Source organism: Otolemur garnettii, unplaced genomic scaffold (assembly GCF_000181295.1).
Source record: "Otolemur garnettii isolate 467f Iridium unplaced genomic scaffold, OtoGar3 scaffold00003, whole genome shotgun sequence".
Lineage (NCBI taxonomy): Eukaryota > Metazoa > Chordata > Mammalia > Primates > Galagidae > Otolemur > Otolemur garnettii.
In genome coordinates this window covers 37,057,585-37,081,961 of record NW_003852398.1, presented here as the reverse complement: position 1 = coordinate 37,081,961, position 24,377 = coordinate 37,057,585, and the positions used below count along the sequence as shown (strand labels likewise).

Below are 24,377 nucleotides of genomic sequence, written 5' to 3'. Positions count from 1 at the left end.
GGTTGCTGTGAGCTGTGATGCCACGGCACCCTACCCAGGGCGACAGCAAGCATCACAGCTCACAGCAACCTCCACCTCCTGGGCTCAAGCGAGTCTTCTGCCTCCGCCTCCCAAGTAGCTGGGACCACAGGCACCCACCACAACGCCCAGCTATCTTTTGGTTGCAGCCGTCATTGTTGTTTGGCGGGTCCGGGCTGGGGATTCGAACCCGCCACCTTAGGTGTACGCGGCTGGCGTCTTAGTGGGTTGAGCTATAGGCGCCGAGCCACCAGCCAGATATTCTTAAAAAATCTAGCTCCAAACGTATACATCAATACATTTGTGAATTAACAAATTAATTAATGAAGAAAGTGCCCCACAACGGTGAATACACCCAGTGGAAAAAGAATGGCAAGAAGGAAGAGGCAAAAAATAACTATTAAAATGATGAAAATGTGGAAGACCACAGCATGCTATGTGAGAAAGAAAGTCAGAATATCTCTTCCTCCAAATTATTATTCTTTTTCCTTTTTATTTTTTGGAGACAGAGTCTCAAGCTGTTGCCCTGGGTAGAGTGCTGGGGCATCAGAGCTCACAGCAACCTCAAACTCTTGGTCTCAAGTGATCCTCTTGCCTCAGCCTCCCAAGTAGCTGGGATTATAGGCACCCACCACAACAACCAGCTATTTTTTTGTTGCAGTTGTCATTGTCATTGCAGTGTCATTGTTGTTTTAGCTGGCTGGGGCTAGGTTCAAACCTGCCAGCCTGGGTGTATGCGGCTCGTGCCCTACCCACTGAACTATGGACGCCACCTCTTCCTCCAAATTATTGTCCAAACCCAGATACTTATGAAAGTAATGGGCAATTAATAATTAATAAACTGGATGGCTCAGTTCTGTATGCCTGTGAATCTATAATTGCTAGTTTATCAAATCTAATGGTTTAGGAAGGAAGAGGAATAGTGGCACTGGTATGTATAGTGGATCTGATTCTTTTTAAATCTGTTATGATCTATAGCCTTTGGGGGCTAAGACACTAACATTCTTTTTGTTTGTGTGTTTGAGACAGAGTCTTACTCTGTCATCCTGGGTAGAGTGCTATGGCATCATAGCTCACAGCAACCTCAAACTCTTTGAGTTCAAGTGATTCTCTTGCCTCAGTCTCCTGAGTAGCTGGAACTACAGGTGCCTGTGATAACACCTGGCTATGTTTTAGAGACAGGGTCTCACACTTGCTCAGGCTGGTTTCAAACCCGTGAGCTTAGGCCTCGGCCTCCCAGAGTGCTAGGATTACAGGTGTGAGCCACTGTGCCCAGCCTCTCAAATGAGTCTCTTGCCTCAGCCTCCCAAGTAGCTGGGACTACAGGCTGGCCAACCACCATAACACCCAGCTGTTTTTTTTCTGTTTTTAGTAGAAATAGGGTCTTGCTCTTGCTTATGCTGGCCTTAAGCTCCTGAGCTCAAGCAATCCACCTGCATCAGCCTCCCAGGTAGCTGGGACTACACAGCACAACACCTGGCTAACTTTTTCTTTTTCTTTTTTTTTTTAGACAGGAGCCTCAAGCTGTCCTCCTGGGCAGAGTGCTGTGGCATCACAGCTCACAGCAACCTTCAACTCCTGGGCTCAAGCAAGTCTCTTGCCTCGGCCTCCCAAGTAGCTGGGACCACAGGCGCCTGCCACAACGCCCGGCTATTTTTTGGTTGCAGCCATCATTGTTGTTTGGCGGCCCGGGCTGGATTCAAACCTGCTACCTTGGGTGTACGTGGCTGGCACCTTAGCCACTTGAGCCACAGGCACTGAGCCAACTTTTTCTATATAGTCTCTCTTTTGCTCAGGCTGGTTTTCAACTCCTGAGCTCAAGTGATCCTCCCACCTTTGCCTCCCAGAGTGCTAGGATCACTGGCGTTAGTCACTGTGCCAGGCTGAATTGTATACTTTAAATGGGTGAGTTGGGCTCGGTGCTGGTAGCACAGTGGTTACGCTGCTGGCGCCGGCCACATACACCAAAACTGGCAGGTTCAAACCAGGCTCAGCCCAGCTAAAGAACAATGACAACTGTAACAAAAAACAGCCAGACATTGTGGCGGGTGCCTATAATCCCAGTTGCTAAGGAGGCTGAGGCAAGAGAATCACTTAAGCCCAGGAGTTTGAGGTTGCTGTGAGCTGTGATGCTACAGCACTCTACCAAGGGTGACATAGTGAAACTCTGTCTAAAAAAATATATAAATAAATGGGTGAATTGTATGATATGCAAATTGTATTTTAGGCTGTCTTTTTTTTGAGAAAGAATCTCCATTAAAAATAAAAATGCTTTGAATAGGAATCTGATAAGTTTTTCATGAATGCATTTTGACACCGTATTTAGAACTTAAAATGCCAGATGTTCACCACAAGATTATTTATAGTGGTGGGTACAAGGGACAACCTAGGCATCCCACAGTAGGAGAGTAACATACATAATATGGGCTATATTTATGCTTTTTAATATATAATTAATGATACGGAGAAGTATTTAAAAGAAGAGATGGGATAATAATGTTTATATAGCATATAATTCTAATTGTACAATTTTTGATGTATTTACCTGTGTAAATACCTGTGTGACTGTGTGGGGAGAAAAAAGCCTGGAATTTAATGTTAAAAATTGTAGAGTAGAGGCTTGGTGTGGTGGCTCATGCCTGTAATCCTAGCAATCTGGGAGGCCAAGGCAGGCGGATTGCCCTAGATGCACAGGTTCAAGACCAGCCTGAGCCAGAGTGAGACCCTGTCTCTAAAAATAGCTGGATATTGTGATGGGCGCCTGTAGTCCCAGCTACTTGGGAGGCTGAGGCAAGAGAATCACTGGAGCCCAAGAGTTTGAGGTTGCTATGAGCTGTGATGTCATGGCACTCTACTAAGGGTGACAAAGTGAGACTCTGCCTCAAAAAAATAAATAAAACAACTTTAAAGAAATTGTAGAAAAACTAAGGTGCCTTTTGTTTTATAATTATCTATAATTTCTAAGTAAAATATGTATTCCTTCAACCTTGACATGTAAAACTTACTAACTTCTCTATTTAATCTTTGTAATGTTAATACTTACAGTGGAACACTTGGTATCACATCTAGTGAAATGTATGTAAGACAAAGCCATCACTACTTTATTGACCAGATTTTCCCATCTGTTTTATTTCCATAACTCTGAAAAAGATTAAACAATAAACTTTAATATTTTTTGCAGGTTATCAATGCTGCACTGGCTTTAGCAGCAAAACCACAGAGTAAACTAGCTCAAGAGAACATGGATCTTTTTAAAGAACAGTGGGAAAAACAAGTCCGTGTCCTCACAGATGCTGTTGATGATATTACTTCCATTGATGACTTCTTGGCTGTCTCAGGTAACGAGCTGGTTCCCCAGAGAAGCATGTCGGGATGTTTATAATTACTTTTGTCTAAGTTATAACAATGGGACAATCAAAAGCCCCCCAAGTCTGGGCAGGTAAATATTCTAGCAACAATATTGTGCTGGTTTTCATTTTAATTAAAAATAAAAGCTACCACCGACTCTGGAGCAATGGGAGGCGGGACTGGAATTGTTTCCATTTGTTTTGGCAAGGGTAGTCCCAATTCTAGAAGCATGGATTAGAAAGCTGACTGACAGAGGATTTTCCTTGCTTAAATAGAATGAGATCCTCAATGTGTGACCTGTAGAGCACTATAACCACCCCACTTGCTACTTCTGTTTTTAGAAAAAAACATTGACCTGTGTCCTGTTAGAAGCTCTGGTTATTTGGCATAAGCTATGAAACTTAGGAGAAAGGATTGTCAGCACCACCTTTAGTTTCTTTCTTTCTTTTTTTTTTTTTGAGACAGAGCCTCAAGCTGTCCCCCAGGGTAGAGAGCTGTGGCATAACAGCTCACAGCAACCTCCAACTCCTGGGCTCAAGCTAGTCTCTGGCCTCCACCTCCCAAGTAGCTGGGACCACAGGCGCCCACCACAATGCCTTGCTATTTTTTGGTTGCAGCCATCATTGTTGTTTTGGTGGGCCCGAGCTGGATTCGAACCCGTCACCTTAGGTGTATGTGGCTGGCGCCTTAGCCGCTTGAGCCACAGGCGCCGAGCCTGAGTTTCTTTTTAAAATAAATTTTTCCGGCTCGGTGCCTGTGGCTCAAGCGGCTAAGGCGCCAGACACATACACCTAAGGTGGTGGGTTCGAATCCCCAGACCGGGCCCACCAAACAACAATGATGGCTGCAACCAAAAAATGGCCAAGCGTTGTGGCGGGCGCCTGTGGTCCCAGCTACTTAGGAGGCTGAGGCAGGAGACTCGCTTGAGCCCAGGAGTTGGAGGTTGCTGTGAGCGTGATGCCATGGCACTCTACCAGGGGGATAGCCTGAGGCTCCGTCTCAAAAAAATAAAAAATAAATAAATTTTTCCTTTCTTTGAAAGCCTCTCTTCTGTCTCTCGGAAATGATCATAGTTTAATGGACTACTTTTCCAAAGACTCTTCTCTATCTGCGTGATGCACTGTTAGAAAACAGGAAATATTTAAGTGCCATTTAATTATGAACTTGCAAAAAATAAATCTGGATAATCCACCTCACAAAACAGTTGATTTCATTATATAAACATAAACTGGTCATAACATAGTAAATTGCATTCATATAGAAAATGCCTGTCAAATGTGATTCAGCATTTATCACACAGATAAATTTCAGTCCCATCTCCATGGAGTCAAGTAACTATAAATGCATTCTCCACTTAACAGGGCCTCTGTTGCCCTTGGCTGCCTGGCTTGCTGTCTGAAAGTGCCAGACTTTCTGAGGCCAGTTGCTGTGGGCAGAGTCAGTGGCTGGATTTTTCTAGGGCTGAAACTCCCTGTTACCCCAGGGAACCACAGGCTAGAATGTGGGAGATGTGAGTGGCAATGGAGCTTGACAGAGAAGGGGGGCTTAAGTACACGAACAGCACAGCCCTCCAGCAGTGACCTATATAAAGTTATCGTGTGTTCCGCATACCAATGCAGTGCTTTCCTGTCTTGCACTCTCCTTGGAATTGATAGCCTTGCCTTCAGGTGAGAAAGCTGAGAGCAGGCAATCCTAAACTGCAAAAAGAAGGGGTAAACCACATTGCCTCAAGGCTGCCAAATTGCAGGTATTAGTACTTTAAAACAAAAAAACCCATTTGCAAGCACATCTTTGCAGGTGCCAAAAATGCAGCAATGGGTTTTTTGGGAAACCTTGGCCTTCTGTTGTTTTTCCCAGTGAAGTACTGAGTTATTCTTTTTCATAGATTTATAGAAAAACATTCCACCTTCACAGCACACTTTTAAGCAAACAACAAATTCTGAAATCTAAATGCAGACTCCCTCTCTGGATAGATGCTACATTCCTAAAGTTACTTTTTTTTAGTGATTAGGTTGGGCATAGCTCAGGTATGTTCTCGGGCATTTTTCAGTCCTTATAGTTAAATAAAATGTAGTGAAATCAAATATCCCTCATGTGATGTTCTTCAGATCAGAGAACAAAAGGGATTCTGCAGCAACATTTAGTGGGATCCAGCAGTATCTTTAGGGTATATGACGTAAAACAAAAGAAAGAGAAATCGAATTCTTCAACACATACACATTTGTCTAGTGAGTGTGGACAGTTTGCAGTTTTCATGCAAAAATAAGACAGTGTAAAGAGAGGGTTGACTTGATGGAAATGAGTTTAGACAGTATGTATTTAGCAAATAAAAACATGGAAGAATTCTTGGTCAGGAAGTACTGTTTTCAGAGCATCTGAATTTTACAGGTCTACCTGGTGTGTTTTTCTAATCTGTCACAGATATGCTTAGGAATATCAAGTAATTAGAAAATTAATAGGTCAAGGCTATTGTTCAGAATGCCTCTGATTTTTATGGTGTGCTTTTTGAGGGAATGGGTTGAAGGGAGGAGATAAGCATACGCTTGTGCAGATGGCCACTGGAATGACCAGTTAATTTTCAGAATTCAGATCCTGTGCCCTCACATACCTACCCTACCCACGGCAACTTTAGCACTTTTTCTGTGGACAGACTAGGATGTCTCCCTGTGTCACTTGACAAACAGTATTGAGAGGTGTTATCTGATCCTCAAGGCTGTATGGGATAAGCCTTGACTTAGCCCTCACCTGACCTGCATTTGCCAGTTTCCTCTGGCCCTGAGGCACGTTTGTTTCTTAGTAGGGGGCTACTTAGCATAAGAACCTTAGGTAGGTGGGCTTCTGGGAGTTTTGCTAAATGAAAAGGAAGGATGCTCCTTGGTTCTTCTCTACTATATCCTGGGGCATTGAGGACCTTTGGTGCAATGAGAGGTTTTATAAACTGTTTCCACTGAAGATTTTCCACCATGAAATTCTCCTGGGCCTAGATATTTACTGTAGCCCTGCCCAGTCAGTAAGAACCCATACAATGGGAAGGGATTTATGGAATAGGCCTGAGGACCCTCTGTTGCTTCATCTCTACTCGACCTGGTGTCACATTGGTTCCAGAAGTTCTGGCTTACTCATCTCAAGTCATGTCCTGATTTGTGGCTAAAATAGTAATAGTTATCTTATATACCTGGTGTAGAAGACCCCAACAGCAGCATTTTTTTGAAACTACAGGGCATGGGGAACTTGAGTCACTGCCTTCCAAGTATGAGACCCTGGCATTTGCATATAAAAAGGGACCTGTATGCTCTCTCCAGGGAAGGGGGTACCTCCTTTTCCTCATATTATTCTATTTATTTATTTATTTATTTATTTATTTTTTTGAGACAGAGCCTCAAGCTGTCCCCCTGGGCAGAGTGCCGTGGCATTACAGCTCACAGCAACCTCCATCTCCTGGGCTCAAGCGAGTCTCCTGCCTCCGCCTCCCAAGTAGCTGGGACCACAGGCGCCCGCTACAACGCCCGGCTATTTTTTGGTTGCAGCCGTCATTGTTGTTTGGCGGGTCCGGGCTGGGGACTCGAACCCGCCACCTTAGGTGTACGTGGCTGGCGCCTTAGCCGGTTGAGCTATAGGCGCCGAGCCATATTATTCTATTTAGAAGGCAGTCCTGTAAATATTTGAGATGGTTTAGGATGCTAGAGAGCATTTGACAAACTAAGTATATATTTATATTGACTGATCCCTTAACGAGAGTGGTTTGAAATTTATCAAAGTGATAAAGAGTGTTCGAATTTCATTTGAATTGTATTAAATGTTTTCCATGGAAATGCTGTTTACTTTCTCATTCACATGTTGAAGTTTTGGCTCCCTTTTTTAAAAGATGCAAGTTTTGCTCAGCAGCTAATTGGGTTCATTACATTTTTTCACCAAATGCTCTCAGGAATAATATATTACCTTAAATACTTTGGAGCAACACATAAGAGTGTAATTTGCACTATCCTTCATTAAGTGTCAGTGTATCCAAAGAATTTGGCTATTAAATAAAAGGATTATTGGACCTAATTTTTGGTTTGGGGTGTTAATAGCAAACCCCCAAAACTGTAGATAAGAAATCTTTCTTCAGAGCAAGGTTTGATTCCTGGCTGGGCTTGGTGGCTCACGCTTGTAATCCTAGCACTCTGGGAGGCCGAGGCAAGTGGGTAGCTTGAGCTCATGAGTTCGAGACCAGCCTGAGCAAAAATCGAGGACCCCCCCCCCCCGTTTCTACTAAAAATAGAAAAACACTGAGGCAAGAGGATTGCTTCAGCCCGAGTTGGAAGTTGCTGTGACCTATGATGCCACAGCACTCTACCCACTCTTCCAGAGTGAGAGCTTAAGACTTTGTCTCAAAAAAAAAAAAAAAAAATTTGATTCCTGAGTTCCCTGCCCCACTAGCTGTGCAACCTCAGGGGAGTCACTGAGAATTCCTGTGCCCTGGTTTCTTTATTAATAGTGATTTTAAAAAATAAGGCTACCATAGAGAGAGTTAAATGTCATGTGCTCAGAATACTGCCCGTGATAGAGTAAGTCCTCTACGTCAAATATGAAAGTATTATCATTTCCTGCATGTATGTAGACTGCTCTGTTACTCATTGTACACTGAAGTTCTTCCAGCCTTCTTGGAGAATGCCAGTTGGTGTGGTTCCTGGAAGGCAGTCAGGTACCATGTGTCTACTTTGGATGTATATGGCTTTTAACTGAATAATCTCATTACTAGAAATTTCCCCCGGGACTTATCACAAATATTTGCTAAAATACCAGCATAAGGATATTTTTTTCCAACCAGAATGTCTGAAAAAAAAAATGACTGGATAAGTAAATTGTGGCCTCTCCCTCTGTTGTTAGGGTAATATGCAGCCATTAAAATTGGCCAGACCGGCTGGGCGCCTGTGGCTTAAGTGGCTGAGGTGCCAGCCACATACACCAGAGCTGGTGTGTTCGAATCCAGCCCTGGCCTGCCAAACAACAATGACAACTACAACCAAAAAATAACCGGGGCATTGTGGTGGGTGCCTGTAGTCCCAGCTACTTGGGAGGCTGAGGCAGGAGAATCACTTGAGCCCAGGAGTTGGAGGTTGCTATGAGCTGTGATGCCGCCGCACTCTACCCGGGGCGACTGCTTGAGGCTCTGTCTTAAAAAAAAAAAAATTGGCCACATGTGGCCAGGTGCAGTGGCTCACACCTGTAATCCTTGCACTCTGGGAGGCCGAACTGGGTAGATTGCCTGAGCTCACAGGTTTGAGATCAGCCTGAGCCAGAGCAAGACCTTGTCTCTAAAAATAGCTGGGTGTTGTGGTGGGTAATTGTAGTCCCAGCTACTTGGGAGGCAGAGGCAAGAGAATCACTGGAGCCCAAGTGTTTGAGGTTGCTGCGAGCTGTGATGCCATGGCATGCTATGGAGGGCGACAAAGTGAGACTCTGAAGCAAAACAAAAAAAAAGGCCAGACCTATAAAGGTTTTAAATTGAAAAAGGTATAATTGGGTCTATAATATGGTCCTTTTTATGATTATTTAAATGTAGTTATGCATATTTATATAGATAAAATTGGTATGTGTGTATGATTTTTTTTCCTATTTGCAGCATACCTTACAAATACTCTGTGTAGTCTTTCATAGGGTACACATAATACCCTATGGTGTGTCTACTCATAATAACCTATACAGAGTTTCCTTGGAAATTCAATTCAAGCTAAAATGATTTATGGTTTTATTTAGCACAAGTACCTCCCAACCCCCCATGTTTTCACATGAGCAATGGATTCTCATCCCTCCCTAGGGTTTAGTTGTAGAGAGTAGCTTAGTGCTTATATCCTGGGTGTGTAGTGGCCTTAGCTATTCCTAGAGACAGCTGTTCTGTGAAGGTATAGGATATTACTCCAGTCAGCTTTGTCACTAAAATATGGCATACTCCTTCCTGGTTTGGAGTCAAGAAAGTCTAAATTGATTTTTTTTTTTTTTTTAATACAGCAGTATCTAGACAAAGGTTAACAAAATCCTTGGTGGAAGTTTGGGCTGCTTTGTTTATTGAACAAAAAGGAATGCCAAACTTCATTTATTTAAAGTTATACTTTACTTGCCCTCAAGTAGTAACAGTCCTGAAACAGGGATGAATCTTAAAATTAGCAATATGAGAAAACGTTGGTTCATACTTTGTTAGTAACATCTTTTCTTTCCTTTGTATTCCTCTTTTTTACTTTCTAGAATGATACAAGTTATATCTTGTCATATCAGTGTTGTGTTGGATTTAGTAAAGGCAGCAGTTTATAATCCAATGCCTTGGATAATAGGCATGCTCAGTACCGGATTTTTTAGTTTAAATTAGTAAGTAGAGAGTTAATATCTAAAAGATGCTTGTTTGTTTAAAAGATGTGTACACCAAGGCAAAAGTGCCTGTGACAGTCTCCAAGTACATTTATTCTTACATTGGTTCAAATATTCCTCTTAAAATTTGTTTATGCTAGAAGTTTTTGTATTTTTTTTTTTTTTTTGAGACAGAATCTCACTCTGTTGCCCAGGCTTAGAGTGCAGGAGTTTGAGGTTGCCTAGCTCATACCAATGTCAAACTTTTGGGTTCAAGTGATCCTTCTGTCTCATCATCCCAAGTAGCTGGGACTATAGGTGTTGGTCACAATGCCCAGCTAGTTTTTCTCTTTTTAGTAGAGACAGGGTCCCGTTCTTGCTTAGGCTGGTCCTGCACTCTTGAGCTCAAGTGATCTTCCCACCTGGGCCTGCGAAAGTTTTGGGATTGTAGGCGTGAGCCACCATACCCAGCCCATGCTAAAAGTTTAATATGTTTGATCTTTCAGTAGTACAGCAGTATAAACCCTTGTGAGTCTCCTAATTTTTAACTAATAGAGGCTAAAATATAGTCTTAACTATATCGCAGTAATCTCTTTTTCCTTCCTCTAATAAGAATCCTTGCTATTTCTTGGCTTTCCCTGGAAAGGTGTTTTTACTCGATCTTTTTTCAATTCTTTTACATCATTGTTTATTTCTTTCTCATTTCGACTTTTCATTTTATTCTATCCTGTGGCCTCAGAACAAAGAGACCTTTCCAGAGTCTCTGCTGCAAGTCTGTTGGGAACTAGAGAGAGGAGAGTTCTCATGTTGTACAGGGCATTCTGGAGCCTAAAGTTTTGACACTACAGTGGCTTTGTTATCTCCCTTTCAGATACTGTTTTGGTTGAGTATGTTAGTAGAGGTTCTGAGAGAAGCGACATTGTCTTCTGTAAGTAGATTAAATCAGAAACCAGTCCTGGATAATGAAAGGCACATCAAAGCATTAGGTACAGCTTGGTGCCTGTGGCTCAAGGGCTAAGGCACCAGCCACATACACCTGAGCTGGCGGGTTCAAATCTAGCCCGGGCCCGCCAAACAACGATTGCTGCAACCAAAAAATGGTCGGGCGTTGTGGTGGGCGCCTGTGGTCCCAGCTACTTGGGAGGCTGAAGCAGGAGACTTGCTTGAACCCAGGAGTTGGAGGTTGCTGTGAACTATGATGCCACGGTACTATACCCAGGGTGACAGCTTGAGGCTCTGTCTCAAAAAAAAAAAAAAAAAAAAAAAAAGCATTAGGTACCCAGGGGCACCCCCGACCCCTCAAGCTAATTAGGTTTCTTAAACAGATCGCATTTCCCATAAATGTTCTGGCTCTTCCAGAGGAACAAGGCCAGTTGTCTTTCACCTATTATGCTAGGTCTTAGTTTCAGGGATTGAGTGGATCTTGGTGCTTTTAACAGTGTAAGAAAACTCCTTTGTGAGTAGGAAAGAAATGGCCAGGTGACAACCTGGGGACTTTCCTTTGTGTTACCTGCCCACTGTACAGAGTCTGGACACCCATGTCCTTTGGACTGTTTGTTAGAAGTCTCTGTAGTTCTGGGTCTTTGTCTTATAGATCTACTTCATTTAGTTAATGGCTGCATAGTACCTGTAATTCACTCTTCTCTTAAACATTTTGATTGTTTGTACCTTGCTATTACAGATGAGGCTTAACAAGTGAATCCCTTGCTCTGGAGTTCAAAAAAAGTATTATCAAGCTGTTTGCTTTGAAACATAGTCCCCCCCCACCACCACCACCAAATTTAGCTGATGGCAGGAGGCACTTGTCATCTTAATAAGATTCAAGGGTTTCTGCCTCTAGAGACCCTTTAAATACCACAAGAGTTCCATCTGCAGACTATGTGCGAGAGGATTACTAAATATTTCACCTCATGCCTTAGCGCCCTCCAGAGGAGACCTCAATCTGCTTTCTAGGCACTTTTTCCTTCCAGGGCTTGCTGATAGATTATCTCAGTATTGTCAGCATCTCCTAGAGCAGTGGTTCTCAACCTTCCTAATGCTGTGGCCCTTTAATACAGTCGCGACCCAGAGGGAGTCTAACTGCTGTCCTAGAGGAGAGGGAAGGGTCAGGATGGATAAGCCTTACAGTGAACTATATTCCAAATGAGACTTTATTTGGGACATAAGATTAAAATTGTTGAAGAAAAGTTACTGAGGTTTCTATGAAGAGGATTTTCTGCCTGGCTTATGGAAAGAACAACTGTGCCTCAGAGATGAAATCGTCTCCCACTCCCCTTTTTTAAAAACCTAGAATAAAGATTGTTACTCTTGGGGGTTATTATAGGTTGAGTTTCTGTGGAACATTTAATCTGGTCTCTCCAGGGAAATGAGACATGTAAAGACATGTAAAGCTTTTGGCACTTGGCACCAAGCAAATATTAAATGATGGATTAGAATTGTCAATTCCAACTTAGAATTGTCACCTCATGGAAAGCCGTCTCCCTCATTCAGCTTTGTGCTTGTTCCTCAGAGAATCATATTTTGGAAGATGTGAACAAATGTGTCATTGCTCTCCAAGAGAAAGATGTGGATGGGCTAGATCGCACAGCTGGTGCAATTCGAGGCCGGGCAGCCCGGGTCATTCATGTAGTCACCTCAGAGATGGACAACTATGAGCCAGGAGTCTATACAGAGAAGGTTCTGGAAGCCACTAAGCTGCTCTCCAACACAGGTACAGGGACTCTGTCCCTTTCCATGTTCTCTGCACACAGATGGCCTGGGTAGGGCAAGCCATCCTGTTAACCGTGGCCCTGTGGTTGGGAAGTAAGAGATCAGAAATCAGCTCTGGTGTCCTGGTACATTAGACTTGTGAGAAGTTGGTCACCCAAATACAGGTTTCTACAAGCACATTTTGTTCATGTGAATCTCATGAGTAATCATGGGACTAATACTGAACACACAATTTAAGATGAACGTCTGAATTAAATCTCTATTAATGCATAAATACTAAATTAAAGCAGGTCCTCAAGTTGATCTCATTTCAAGTTCTCACCCATCCAAACACTGTAGTACAGAGACAAAGAAGATGATTTTAGACTTTCTAAAATATTGCGTCTATTTCAAACATCAATACCCTTCACATAGGTAGAAGTAGAAGCTCTTTACCATAAGCTCAACTCTGCCTGCCTGAGGGATTTAGGGAGGCTAGTGGAATGATGCTGTGTGATGGAGCAGGGGAATCCGCCGTGCCTCTTATCTCTGCAGTCATGCCACGTTTTACTGAGCAAGTAGAAGCAGCTGTGGAAGCCCTCAGCTCAGACCCAGCCCAGCCCATGGATGAGAATGAGTTTATTGATGCCTCCCGCCTGGTATACGATGGCATCCGAGACATCAGGAAAGCCGTGTTGATGATAAGGGTGAGTAACTGCATTTCAGATGTTTTAACAGCTTCTTATCATTTGCTAAACTTGAGCAATGCATCATTCTGGAATTCAGCAGATGCAGTGGCAATATATTAAAACCATGAATCTAAAAGCTGTTAGAATGAGATATATTTAATTATGTTGTCTAAAATGACTGTTAGTTGTAAGTTAGAGCTCAAACTTGGGCTGAGAAGGGGAGCTAGCAAGAGTTGACAGTTTAATTTAGGGCAGTCTCCACAATGTGAGGCTTCAGTTTCAGTAAAAAAAGAAATTACAGGAAATAAGTCCATAAGCTAATTTCAGAGAAGGGAATATTTCCGTAATGTAAGTTGAAGATATTTTTCACATGGAGTGCTCCTCTCCTTGGTGGGGCTACAGGCAGACAGGATGCTGGAATGCTGAGGTGTTCGGGGTAAGGATTAAGGACTGTGGCAGCACCCCCCCCCCCCGGATTATAGTCAAGTGTTGAGCTCCTCCTCCCATTAGCTGAGTGGAAGGTACCACCTGCTCTGGAGAAGCCTTTTAGAAGAGAAATGTGGTCAGCCTGGAGGCCCTATAGCAAGGCCAGAAAAAAGAGGCCTGCAAGGCATCTGTGTTCCAGCTTCTTACTTACTGTCCTACTCTCTGACACTATTCTTTCTTAATTCAAGAATCATCTTTCTAACCACTGGGCCTCTCAATTTCTTGATGTCTTCTTGCTCTCCCCCACCTCAACCTCATATCCATTCCTATAATAGCAGCATCTGTACCACATCCCAGTTTTGCCATTCAGTTTACTCCCTCTAGCATTGTGACTCCCAACAGTCCATAGGGTCTAGTGTGGTCTTCATTTGGTGGGTCCTCATTTGTCACTCTCATCTCTTCTGGTCCTAGGTTCACTCTGTTTATAGCTTTGAATCTGTAGTTCACCAGTATAATCAATACTTTGCTCCATCTTACTTCCTTATACTTGCTTTACAAAGTACACTGCTAGGGAAACCCTGCTCTCACCAATGAGCACAGTGTGGATCAGCACAGCCATCCTAACTGGAGTTGCTGAAGCGTGACTGTGAGCGAGCCCTTGGTACCCTGTAGCAGGCACCTACCCAGTGTGCCCCCTTCCTCCCTGCCTGGCCTTGTGTCCTCTTTCACTGAGATATTGAGGCAGTTAGAACCTCCCACCCCCTGTGCCATGTACTCTGCCTTCCTCTTAGCATATGTGTACCCTTCGTGCTCCTGGCTGAGGTCAGCCTCTGCTCTGGGACACTAGATCCCTTTGCCTCTTGAATGTTACCCCAAGCCCACAGTTATTTTTCATATTTTAAGGAGACCCCCACTCCCCCAATCTCCTTTGCTGGTTTCTCCCTTAAGTCCCTGACCACTTCTCTTTTCAGCCTATACTTATTCCCTTGGTGTGTAGTTCCCTTGTGATCCCAATTTGCCTACTCTCTCTTATACTTACTACACCCAAGTGAGCTATTGATCTTTCTACCCTCATCTTCCTCCATGCAGTTGGTATAGGTTAGTTGATGGCAACTCCATCTTCCCTTGCTGAGGCCCCCACCTTGGATTCCCTTTGATTTCTCTTTTTATCTCATGCCTCACATCTGCTCTAGCTGCACATCCTATTAGCTTTACCATCACAGTAGAGAATCTGAGCATATATGTGGGTGCCCTTCAGCTGGTCTCCCTCGTCCCATCCTAGGGGCTTACAGTCTCAATTGTGCAGGGGGAAGCCAGAGCGATTAGTCTAAACATGAGTCAGATCATGCTCTCTTCTTCAATAAACTCTTCAAAGGCCACCATGCTACTCAGTCTTTATACTGGCACACAAGACCTTTTGAGACTTGAAACTGTCACTCTGGGCTACTCTCCCTTTTGCTCACAGGGCTGTGACTTGAGGCAGTGAACTGAGTCCCTCTTTTGTGGCCTCTTTGCTATTCATCCAGTTACCCAGGTAGACAGTCCATCCCCAGCTACCTCCATTTTGCCACCTACACTGCTTTGAGAGCACTTTCCCCCTTATCACCAATTTATTTGCAGCACTGATCACTTTTATTTATGTCATATAATTTACTGGTTTGTTGTCATTTCTCCTATTAGAACATATGTGAGAGTGGTAACTTTTGCCAGTCAGTCATTTTGTGTCTTTGGAGCCCAGAACCGTGTTTGACATGCACTCAACATGAATTTGAATAAAAGAAAAAGAGTTATTCGGTTTTTCTTGACAAGAATAGTTCTTAGGTCCAAGATGGGCTGTGGGGAAGGTGAGGAAGTAAGATATTAGGAAGTACTCCTTTGAAAAGCTCCTAAACAGACTTGGCACGTGCCAACACTGAAGGTATTTGTGCTGTGACATTGTGTTTTGTGTCACCAAGTCAACATGACCTCAGAACTTTGCACTGATGTATTCTCTGTGGCTCTCTGGTGCCTTCTATGACTGCTTACTGTTCTCATCTGATCCTGGGACAAAGCTAAGACACTCTGGGGGGTTTCAGAGTGCTTTTCACATGTTCCCTTGTTTTAACCTCACAGCAAGTCTTTGGGTTGGGCTTGGATTTGGTCCTGGGCAGATGAGGGACTTGCCTCACTGCCCTCCTGTCACAGGCCAGCCTGCTGGGCTAATAGCCAACCCAGCTGTTTTGCCTGCTGCCCCCTTACTGATAACTGCCAGAAAACAACATTATGTTTCAAATTAGTAGCTAATCATTAGAGGCTGGTAGTTTATGCAAAGTAAGAATTTTTATTTTATAATTAAACCCAGGAACTTGGACCACAAATCAGTCCCTTTGGTATTGACTTAGTCCTTACCTGCCATATTCTTTTGACTTTCATCAAAGGAAAAGGAGAACACTTACAATTCAGTGTCCCAAAAGTTACCTTACATGGGGAAATAGTAGCCAAATGTACCTTTATTTACAAAATAACAAAATTTTATAAAATATTTTCTACTTGTTGGCCACCTCTATCTATAGACACATGAAGTCTTCTCTCCCACTTATGGCATACATGTTCCAAGATAGCTGCTGTTAGAATTTTTCTTGTATATGGCAACTTTTGGTATACCCTGGATATTGATTCCCTTTTTATTATTTCTCTAAGCCAGTGGTTCTCAATCTTCCTAATGCCATGACCTACAGGTTGAGAACCACTGCGCTAAGTGGTCTTGGTACCTTTAAGAGGCCGAATACTAATTTATTTTCTTTTTGTCATAAACTAGGAAAGTTATACAAATCTTAATGCTGTATAAAACCTCTTTTTAAGTCAGCACCTTTCTTACCCTGGATAGTTCTCAAAGCCTTTGCCTTAAGCTGCAGTGTTGGAGAAATAAGTTCAAAAGTGAAAACTGTACGTGATACAGTGAGAACCTTGACTCAGTGGAAGAAATTGAGCCCTGCATAGTATAAAATAAACCCGGGCTATGTGGGAAGGTCTAGTATTGTGCCTAGGCCTGCTGTGGGGCATAGTGTGTGCACCTGTGAAGCAGAGGCTCCAGAACAAATTATGTGTGATCAAAACTTACTAACCCACACTGTTTGGGACACTGCATATGAAAACTCATAATTTCTGGGTTGGCACCTGTGGCTCAAAGGAGTAGAGCGCCAGCCCCATATACCGGAGGTGGTGGGTTCAAACCAACCCCAGCCAAAAACTGCAAAAAAAAAAAAAAAAGGCCCCTCATAATTTCTGACCTTTGTGCACCCGGCCAAGGGGCTCAGGACTGCTGGTGGCCTAGGGTTATGTCTGACTCATGATCTGTCTTGGTGGGCAGACCCCTGAGGAACTGGATGACTCTGACTTTGAGACAGAAGATTTCGACGTCAGAAGTAGGACAAGCGTCCAGACCGAAGATGACCAGCTGATAGCTGGCCAAAGTGCCCGGGTAAGGAAGCCCTCCTTGGGGTAGTTTAACTTGTCTGCAGACCTTCCTTATCCCTTTCTTTCCCTAGGAAAACACTCTCAGTATTCAGAACACCATTCTTTTCTTTCTCTGACAATAGGACTGAAGTTAAACCAACTGCTGTGGCACCTGCTAGTCAATGGGAGCAGGAACATTGACCTTCTCAGCTGTGCCCTTGGGCTTTGATTTATGGTAGAGCCCAGGGTCAAGAAAGGCATAGGAGTTAGTCAATGCAATATTTGTTGAAAGGATTGTGAAATTTAAAAAAGATGGCTACCTTTGCCCATCTCAATGATACCATGGGTATGAACTATTTAATTATTCATGGATTTCAAAGAATAACAGTGGTACATTCAAGAATACCAGTCAGAGCCATTGCATTCATTTGAGTCAATAGCGTTTATGTTTTTGGAAGGATGCCAAGAAATATTTCTAAGGAGTCTTTTATTTCAATCCTTGGAAATCCATCTTGCACAGTGAACACATCCCTACTTGGTCATGAGCACGTTGGGAAGCTGAGAGGGAGGAGCACCAGCTCTGGGTCTGTGAGCTTTGATGGGTAATAGGCGTCCAAGTGCTGCTTTAATACACTATGTCAAGCAGCTGAGAGGTATATTCCTTGGCAAATTTTTCTCTGCCCTCTTTCTTTAAAACCACTTTCAGGTCACCTTGAAAAGTTGGATAGGTCCATTCGGGGCCCACCAGAGAAAAGATTTCACTTATTTCCTGTCTCTACTGCAGGAGGCAGAAGATGAAACTTTTAGAGAATTAAAGTTATACAATGGGTGCAATGGCTCATGCCTGTAATCTTGGCACTTTGAGAGGCTGAGGCAGGAAGATTGCTTGGGCTCAGTAGTTTGAGGTTGCAGTGAGCTATAATGACACCACTGCACTCTAGTCTGGGAGACTTTTATTTAAAAAGTCTAGACTCAGCACCCATGGCACAGTGGTTATGGCATCAGCCACAGACACCGAGTCTGGTGGGTTCAAACCCAGGCCAGCTAAACAACGACATATGCAACAAAAACATAGCTGGGCATTGTGGTTGGTGCCTGTAGTCCCAGCTACTTGGGAGGCTGAGGCAAGAGAATCGCTTACGAGTTGGAGGTTGCTTTGATGCCAGGGCACTCCACTGAGGGTGACATAGTGAGACTACTTTTTTTTTTTTTTTTTTGAGACAGAGTCTTTATTTGGTGATTTGTTTGGTTTTTTAAGTTATGCCTGCTTTTCTTTCTGCATGGGTATGATTATAAAACTTCCACATTAACCTACCCCCTCACCCTGTTTCCCTCCACACTAATACTTGTTCTTGAAAATAGGTCAGAAATTCAGACTGCTGTTAAGTTTCCACAAAAAAAGAAGAAGAAATAGCCCTTCAAGCAAAATGAAACCTATTAAAGCATTATCCTTACCTATGCCATAGATTGCCTGTTGGAAATATTCTTGGCTAATGCACTCTGAGAACTTCATATTCTCTTTATATAAGAGCTTTCTGTGCTTCTGCTCGTAGGCCATCATGGCTCAGCTTCCCCAGGAGCAAAAAGCAAAGATTGCGGAACAGGTGGCCAGCTTCCAGGAAGAAAAGAGCAAGCTGGATGCTGAAGTGTCCAAGTGGGATGACAGTGGCAATGACATCATTGTGCTGGCCAAGCAGATGTGCATGATTATGATGGAGATGACTGACTTCACGCGGTGAGCACCACTCCAATTCTCCCAGGCTGCACAAGAGGGCAGCTTTTTGTCCCCCCTGGCCATGTTGCTTTAGAAAACATCTCTTTTCCATTCATCTCCAATATAAGGGGCTTCGTGTACAATTATCCTTATTCTCTCTTTTCAGTGGTAAAGGACCACTCAAAAATACATCAGATGTGATCAGTGCTGCCAAGAAAATTGCTGAGGCTGGATCCAGGATGGATAAGCTTGGGCGCACCATTGCAGACCATGTGAGTAATAGACTTGGGTCTCTAAGCTTCCTCCTGCTGGGGCTCAGGCAGCCCAGCCTGGTCCATTCCTGAGGCTACTGTGGATGATAGGTTTCATGAGCCCCAGCACTCTTGCCTTCATCTCTAAACATTATTAACCTACTTTATTAATCCCAGCATATAAAGATTTCTTCATTCCTGTTTCTTCTTTGACAAATCTTAGAAGCCTAAGCCCAGTTTGTATGAAAGCAAATCTCTGGAGTAGGTATGTAATGTCTTAATCTTCCATCCTTTGATAGCTGAAACCAACTCTGCAGTTGACTGTTGATTATTTTTCTTTAGAGCTGCTTCTGTAAACCCTGACACACTGGCCAGATGTATAAGAGCCTCTTCTAAAGAGTTCATTGCATATAACAATCAGGAGCCTATTGGGGCAGTGTTTGGAAAGCTCATGCGTCCAGTTGGGGACAGGCTTCTGTATCTTCAGTACTCTGCATTCTCAACCACCCTGCCTTCAGACTTTCTTTCAAAAATGTGGCTGGCTCCTTTGCCTGGAAATTTTACAACATACATTTTTAAAGATTTCTTCATTCCTGTTTCTTCTTTGACAAGTCTAAGCCCAGTTTGTATGTGAGCAGATCTCTGGAGTAGGTACGCATATGTTTACTCATAGTTTTTTCTTTGCAGTTTGACAAACCTCTCTGCCCTTTTCCCTGAAGTATCCAAACTCTCAGCCTAATCTAGGCACCCCAGGATGAGTGATGACTGTCCATCATTACTTAAGCCCAAGATTGAAAAGTTATACTTGATTCTTCTCTTTCACACAGTCTAGTAATAAGCCCTTCTGTGTCGAATATATTTTGGCACAAGCCCGTCTTCTCCTGGCCTGGCTGCACCCATCAGCTCAGTCCAGATCTCCATAGTGACTTACTTGGACTATTATGGCCCCTCCTTCCTGACTTCCATCTCTTTCCCATCTTCACTCCATTCTCTACTCCACCACCACCTGCAAAACAGACATGGCTCTGCCCTGTTTCAAGGGCTGCATAATAAAATTCAAAGTCCCCATTATGGTCTCTAAGGCCTCATTTTATACCTCTATTGTTCACTTTGTCCCAACTTCAATGGAAGAAAATGAGAGGCACTCTGGGTTTCTTTGGGCAAAGCCTTCTAAGCCAGCCCTGATCCAGCACTCCCTAAAAGCCTAAGTTTTTATAGCAAGACAGGAACTGGGCAGGGTTGCCCTTTTCTCTATGACTGGTCAGGACTTTACCATCCATGGAGTTTCTTGCTTTGGTTTACTCATTCATCCTTCATCTGGCCTACAGTGAATATCATGCACACAATAAATGTCATCAGGCATTTACCATGTCCATGATGATTAAGCAGATAATGTACCTCTGAGCAAAAGAGCCATTTGTTTGGGTAGGTATTTTACCTAGCTCAAAACATTCTAACTTTTTTAATTTTCTCTGTAACCAGGATCCTGCTTGCTCAGGACCATGGGCTTCCACCCTGCTACAGGTCTGAGGTGGAATCCTTGGCAATGGTGGGCTCCCTACTAACATGAACTTAGTTGGAGGAAGGCTCAGAAGCTATCTACTGTACAACCAGTGCTGTGCAACACAGGGTTCTCTGAGCAACTTCCATTATCTCACTTGCCTCCATCCCCAAGCAGGGTAGACAAGGTATCAAGTGCCTCAGGCACTTGAATAACTCATCTCTTACCTTTTTTTCCAGCAAGGAGAAAGGAGGTACATTAGTGCCACACAAAGGCTTTCAGAAATAACCAGGGGTGGGGAGGTGGGTGTTTGGACCAGGCCTGGAGTGCTTGGTGCTAAGTGTGTGTTCCCTTTAGTGCCCAGACTCGGCCTGCAAGCAGGATCTGCTGGCTTACCTGCAGCGCATTGCCCTCTACTGCCACCAGCTCAATATTTGCAGCAAAGTCAAGGCCGAGGTACAGAATCTTGGTGGAGAGCTCGTTGTCTCTGGGGTAAGTGCTGTCTGTGAAAAAAGTGGTCATTGTCATTCTTGCCCTGAACAGGGAATGTGTCCCGTGCAAAAACCTCAAGTTGTATCTCAATCCCTGGAGGCCGAGGTCGACACTCTGTTTGCTTCTTGCTGAACTACACCTCTTTTTGGTGACAGCTGGGAGCCATTACAAGGGCTGGCCACTTGCTTGGGGGAATGTAGTTTTTCACTTTTCTTCCCCCACAGAGGAACTCAGCCTGTTCAAAAATTGCAAAGTAGGCTGCTTTCTCAAAAACCCTCCACTCCTTGAAGTGTGTAAGTGGTAGTGCTTCCTTTTTGCTTTCACCAGTTTATAGTTTTGGGTCCCTTACCACCTTGGGCAGGGTAAAATAGTTCTGCTGGGTATATGGGATCCACTGCTGTGGCTTCTTTTAATCTCACTGAATTTCTTATAAAAATTAACATCATTTGCTTATCTATTATACCATAAATGCCCCTCTGAGTAAAGGGGAGGAGACCCCTGTCCTAGGTTCCGTGTCACTCAGCCTGCTTCTCCCCTGGCACTTGTGCTCGGAGCATTGCAAACACTCAGTGCCAAAAAGGTGCAGGGCTGGGCATGGTGGCTCACGCCTATAATCCTAGCACTCTGGGAGGCTGAGGCAGGTGGATTGCCTGAGCTAGAGCAAAAATTGAGGCAAGAGGATGGCTTGAGTCTAAGAGTTGAAGGTTGCTGTGAGCTGTGATGACACAGCACTCTATCCAGGGTGTGAGCTTGAAGCTCTGTCTCAAAGAAAGAAAGGTACAGATCCCCTTCCAGCGGGTTTGAATAAACAAAAACTTGTTACAGGGTAGGGGAGAACAAGGCAATGGTGCCCTGTGCTTTCCTTATGACCCCCTTTTCTTCTTCAAAGGATCTAAGAGGAGGGATTTCCAGGCTGTTTGGGTAAGAGCAGCCACCGAGAGAGCTAATCAGTAACAGAGGGATTTGCCCAGGCGTTGGTCTTGGGTGAGGGGCACTCTCTTGTCAGGCCTACACTCCTCATGCCCTTGTCTGCCTTCTAGGTGGACAGCGCCATGTCCCTGATCCAGGCAGCCAAAAATTTGATGAATGCTGTGGTGCAGACAGTAAAGGCGTCCTACGTAGCCTCCACCAAATACCAAAAGTCTCAGGGTATGGCTTCCCTCAACCTTCCTGCAGTGTCGTGGAAGATGAAGGCACCTGAAAAAAAGCCCTTGGTGAAGAGAGAGAAACAGGATGAGACACAGACCAAGATTAAACGGGCATCTCAGAAGAAGCATGTGAACCCTGTGCAGGCTCTGAGCGAGTTCAAAGCCATGGATAGCATCTAAGTCCTTCCAAGCCACTCTTCCACCCAACTTTTGGGGCTCTTAAAGATCAGTCACTGTTCTTCACTGAAATGAATTTGCTAAATAGAACACTGATTATAGATTCCACAGGAAAATAGGCAGATTTTTGAACTTGTCCAAGTGGTGAATTTTGCAAGGACATATTTAAGTTGGTCAAAAATGCTTATAGAATTCAGGAGCATACTTCTAGCTGTATTTTTCATATGCACAAGTAAAAATTCCATAACCAAAGAGAATCCCACTTTAACTAGTTAGTACACTCTGGCCAATTTGGGATGTCCATTCTCTTAGTGGTGGTGTTTCAGTTGAATTTAACTCAACCTCAGTTCAGAAGAGGGTGGCAGGCACAGGCAGCTTGACTGCTTTTAAATAACTAAAGATGACCCCTGGTAAGCAACCTGGGTCATCCTACTAAGCAGTCCTTGGAAAAGGAATTTCCCTAGAAAGATCTTCAGAGGGACAAAACCACATGAAACTCAGTAAAAAATGTATCAAGAAGAGAACTGCTTACTCTCTTTAGGACATGAAATGAGAATTTAAATGCATGGTTACAATTACTAATGTACTCTGCTGCAGGACATTAATAAAGTTGCTTTTTGCAGGCTAGAATGTCATGATACTGTAATCAGCATATGCTTTTTTCCCTTTCTTCCAGCTTCAAATGCAAATTCATCATTGGGCTCACTTCTAATAATTGCAGTGTTTCCTACCTTAGGCTTGCAGCAAAGGCCTGACAAAATAGTATTTGCTTAGGCAATAATTTAGATTTTACCTTACTTGTGATTACTATAGCTACAAGGTCTACTTTACCGTCTTATTTAAATTTTATGAATTTGAATTTTTTTTACACTAACTTTTCCCAATAAAGACCACTATGAAACCATGTCTAAGGGTCAGAGTTGTTTTCTTGACCTTCAAGTCCTGGATTTTCCCACAGCATCCATAGTGCTCTGGGTCCTTCCAGGTGTCCTCTCTTCCCAGGACAGTGGTGCCAGGGAGGGAAGAGTATGCTTATGGTTCTAGGTTGAGGGTTGTGTCAGCCCACCAGGAAGGGCTGTTGCCTCCTCACCCTTTTGAATGCCCCAATTTGCACTTCCATGTGGGTAACTTATACATCCATTCTTTAGAGTTTAAGTCAAAGCCTTAGAAGTATCCTTTACTTTTTCATGGGCATCATTCCTATCACCAAACACTGTGCCACGATAATAGCTCTTAAAAATGAAAACCCTCCTTAACCCCATGATCCATCCAGCAAGAGTCCCCATCTTAAGCAAAACTCCATAAAGATGTTTGTAGTCATTGTCTCACTTCTATTCTCTGGAAGGACAGCTCTCACCTTGTCCACTTGACTTATAAACTTGGTGCCAAAAAGACAGGCTCTTTCTTCATTATTACTAACCTCCCTACACAGACGGTCCTCCTTCCCTGCATATGTGACTTCTAGGATGTTCAGTCACTCTGGTATCCTGTCTTCCATATGGGGGCTCCATCTCCTAATTACGTGGCATCAGTGCCTGGACCTCTTTGTGCTCACCCTTTTCATCTCAGCCAGACTTCTAGGCTTCTACCATCCCAATGCTGGCTTCTCCCAGGAACATGACTTTTGTAGCTGACAGCCTCCTAAACTCTCAGCACCAAAGTCTAATATGTCACACTTCACCTGTCCAAATTGTGTTTGCCATCTTTATTGTCCACCAGTTCCCTCACCAAACCCTCCCCTGCTGTTTCCCACCTCAATAGCTAGCACTACCGCTCACTTCATTTCTCTGGCCAAATACCTTAAAAAAAAAAAAAAAAGAATCAAAACTACTTGTTGCCATTTCTGTTTACTTGCTGTCACCTGACCTAAGCCATCATGCTATTACTACTAACTGCTCCAAAACACAGCAGCTAAAACATTCATTCCTCAGTTTCTGAAGGTTAATAGTCCAAGAAGAGCTTAGCTGGATGGTTCTGATTCAGAGTCTCATGAAGTTATAGCAAGATGTCTAAGGCTAGTCTCAAGCCTTGACTGGGGCAAAGATCTGCTTCCCAGTGTACACATGTAACACTGGCAGAAGGCCTCAAGTTCCATGCCACATGGTCAGTCCGGGGAGCAGGTTATAGTGATTGGCTTCCCTCAGGGTGAATGGTCTAAAAGTGAGT

At 43.6% G+C, this 24,377-nt stretch overlaps 1 protein-coding gene across 1 annotated transcript in view; it reads left to right on the top strand.

Annotated features, from left to right (window-relative positions):
* CTNNA1 (catenin alpha 1) overlaps window positions 1-22,838 on the top strand; it is a 185,987-nt gene extending 163,149 nt beyond the window's left edge. The window contains exons 11-18 of the mRNA XM_003782153.2: window positions 3,200-3,356; window positions 12,200-12,400; window positions 12,934-13,085; window positions 16,843-16,953; window positions 18,482-18,663; window positions 18,809-18,914; window positions 20,752-20,886; window positions 21,927-22,838. Coding sequence (XP_003782201.1) covers window positions 3,200-3,356; window positions 12,200-12,400; window positions 12,934-13,085; window positions 16,843-16,953; window positions 18,482-18,663; window positions 18,809-18,914; window positions 20,752-20,886; window positions 21,927-22,214 — 1,332 coding nt within the window. The 3' untranslated portion in view covers window positions 22,215-22,838. The remainder of the gene's footprint in view (window positions 1-3,199; window positions 3,357-12,199; window positions 12,401-12,933; window positions 13,086-16,842; window positions 16,954-18,481; window positions 18,664-18,808; window positions 18,915-20,751; window positions 20,887-21,926) is intronic.
* Window positions 22,839-24,377: the final 1,539 nt, after the last annotated feature.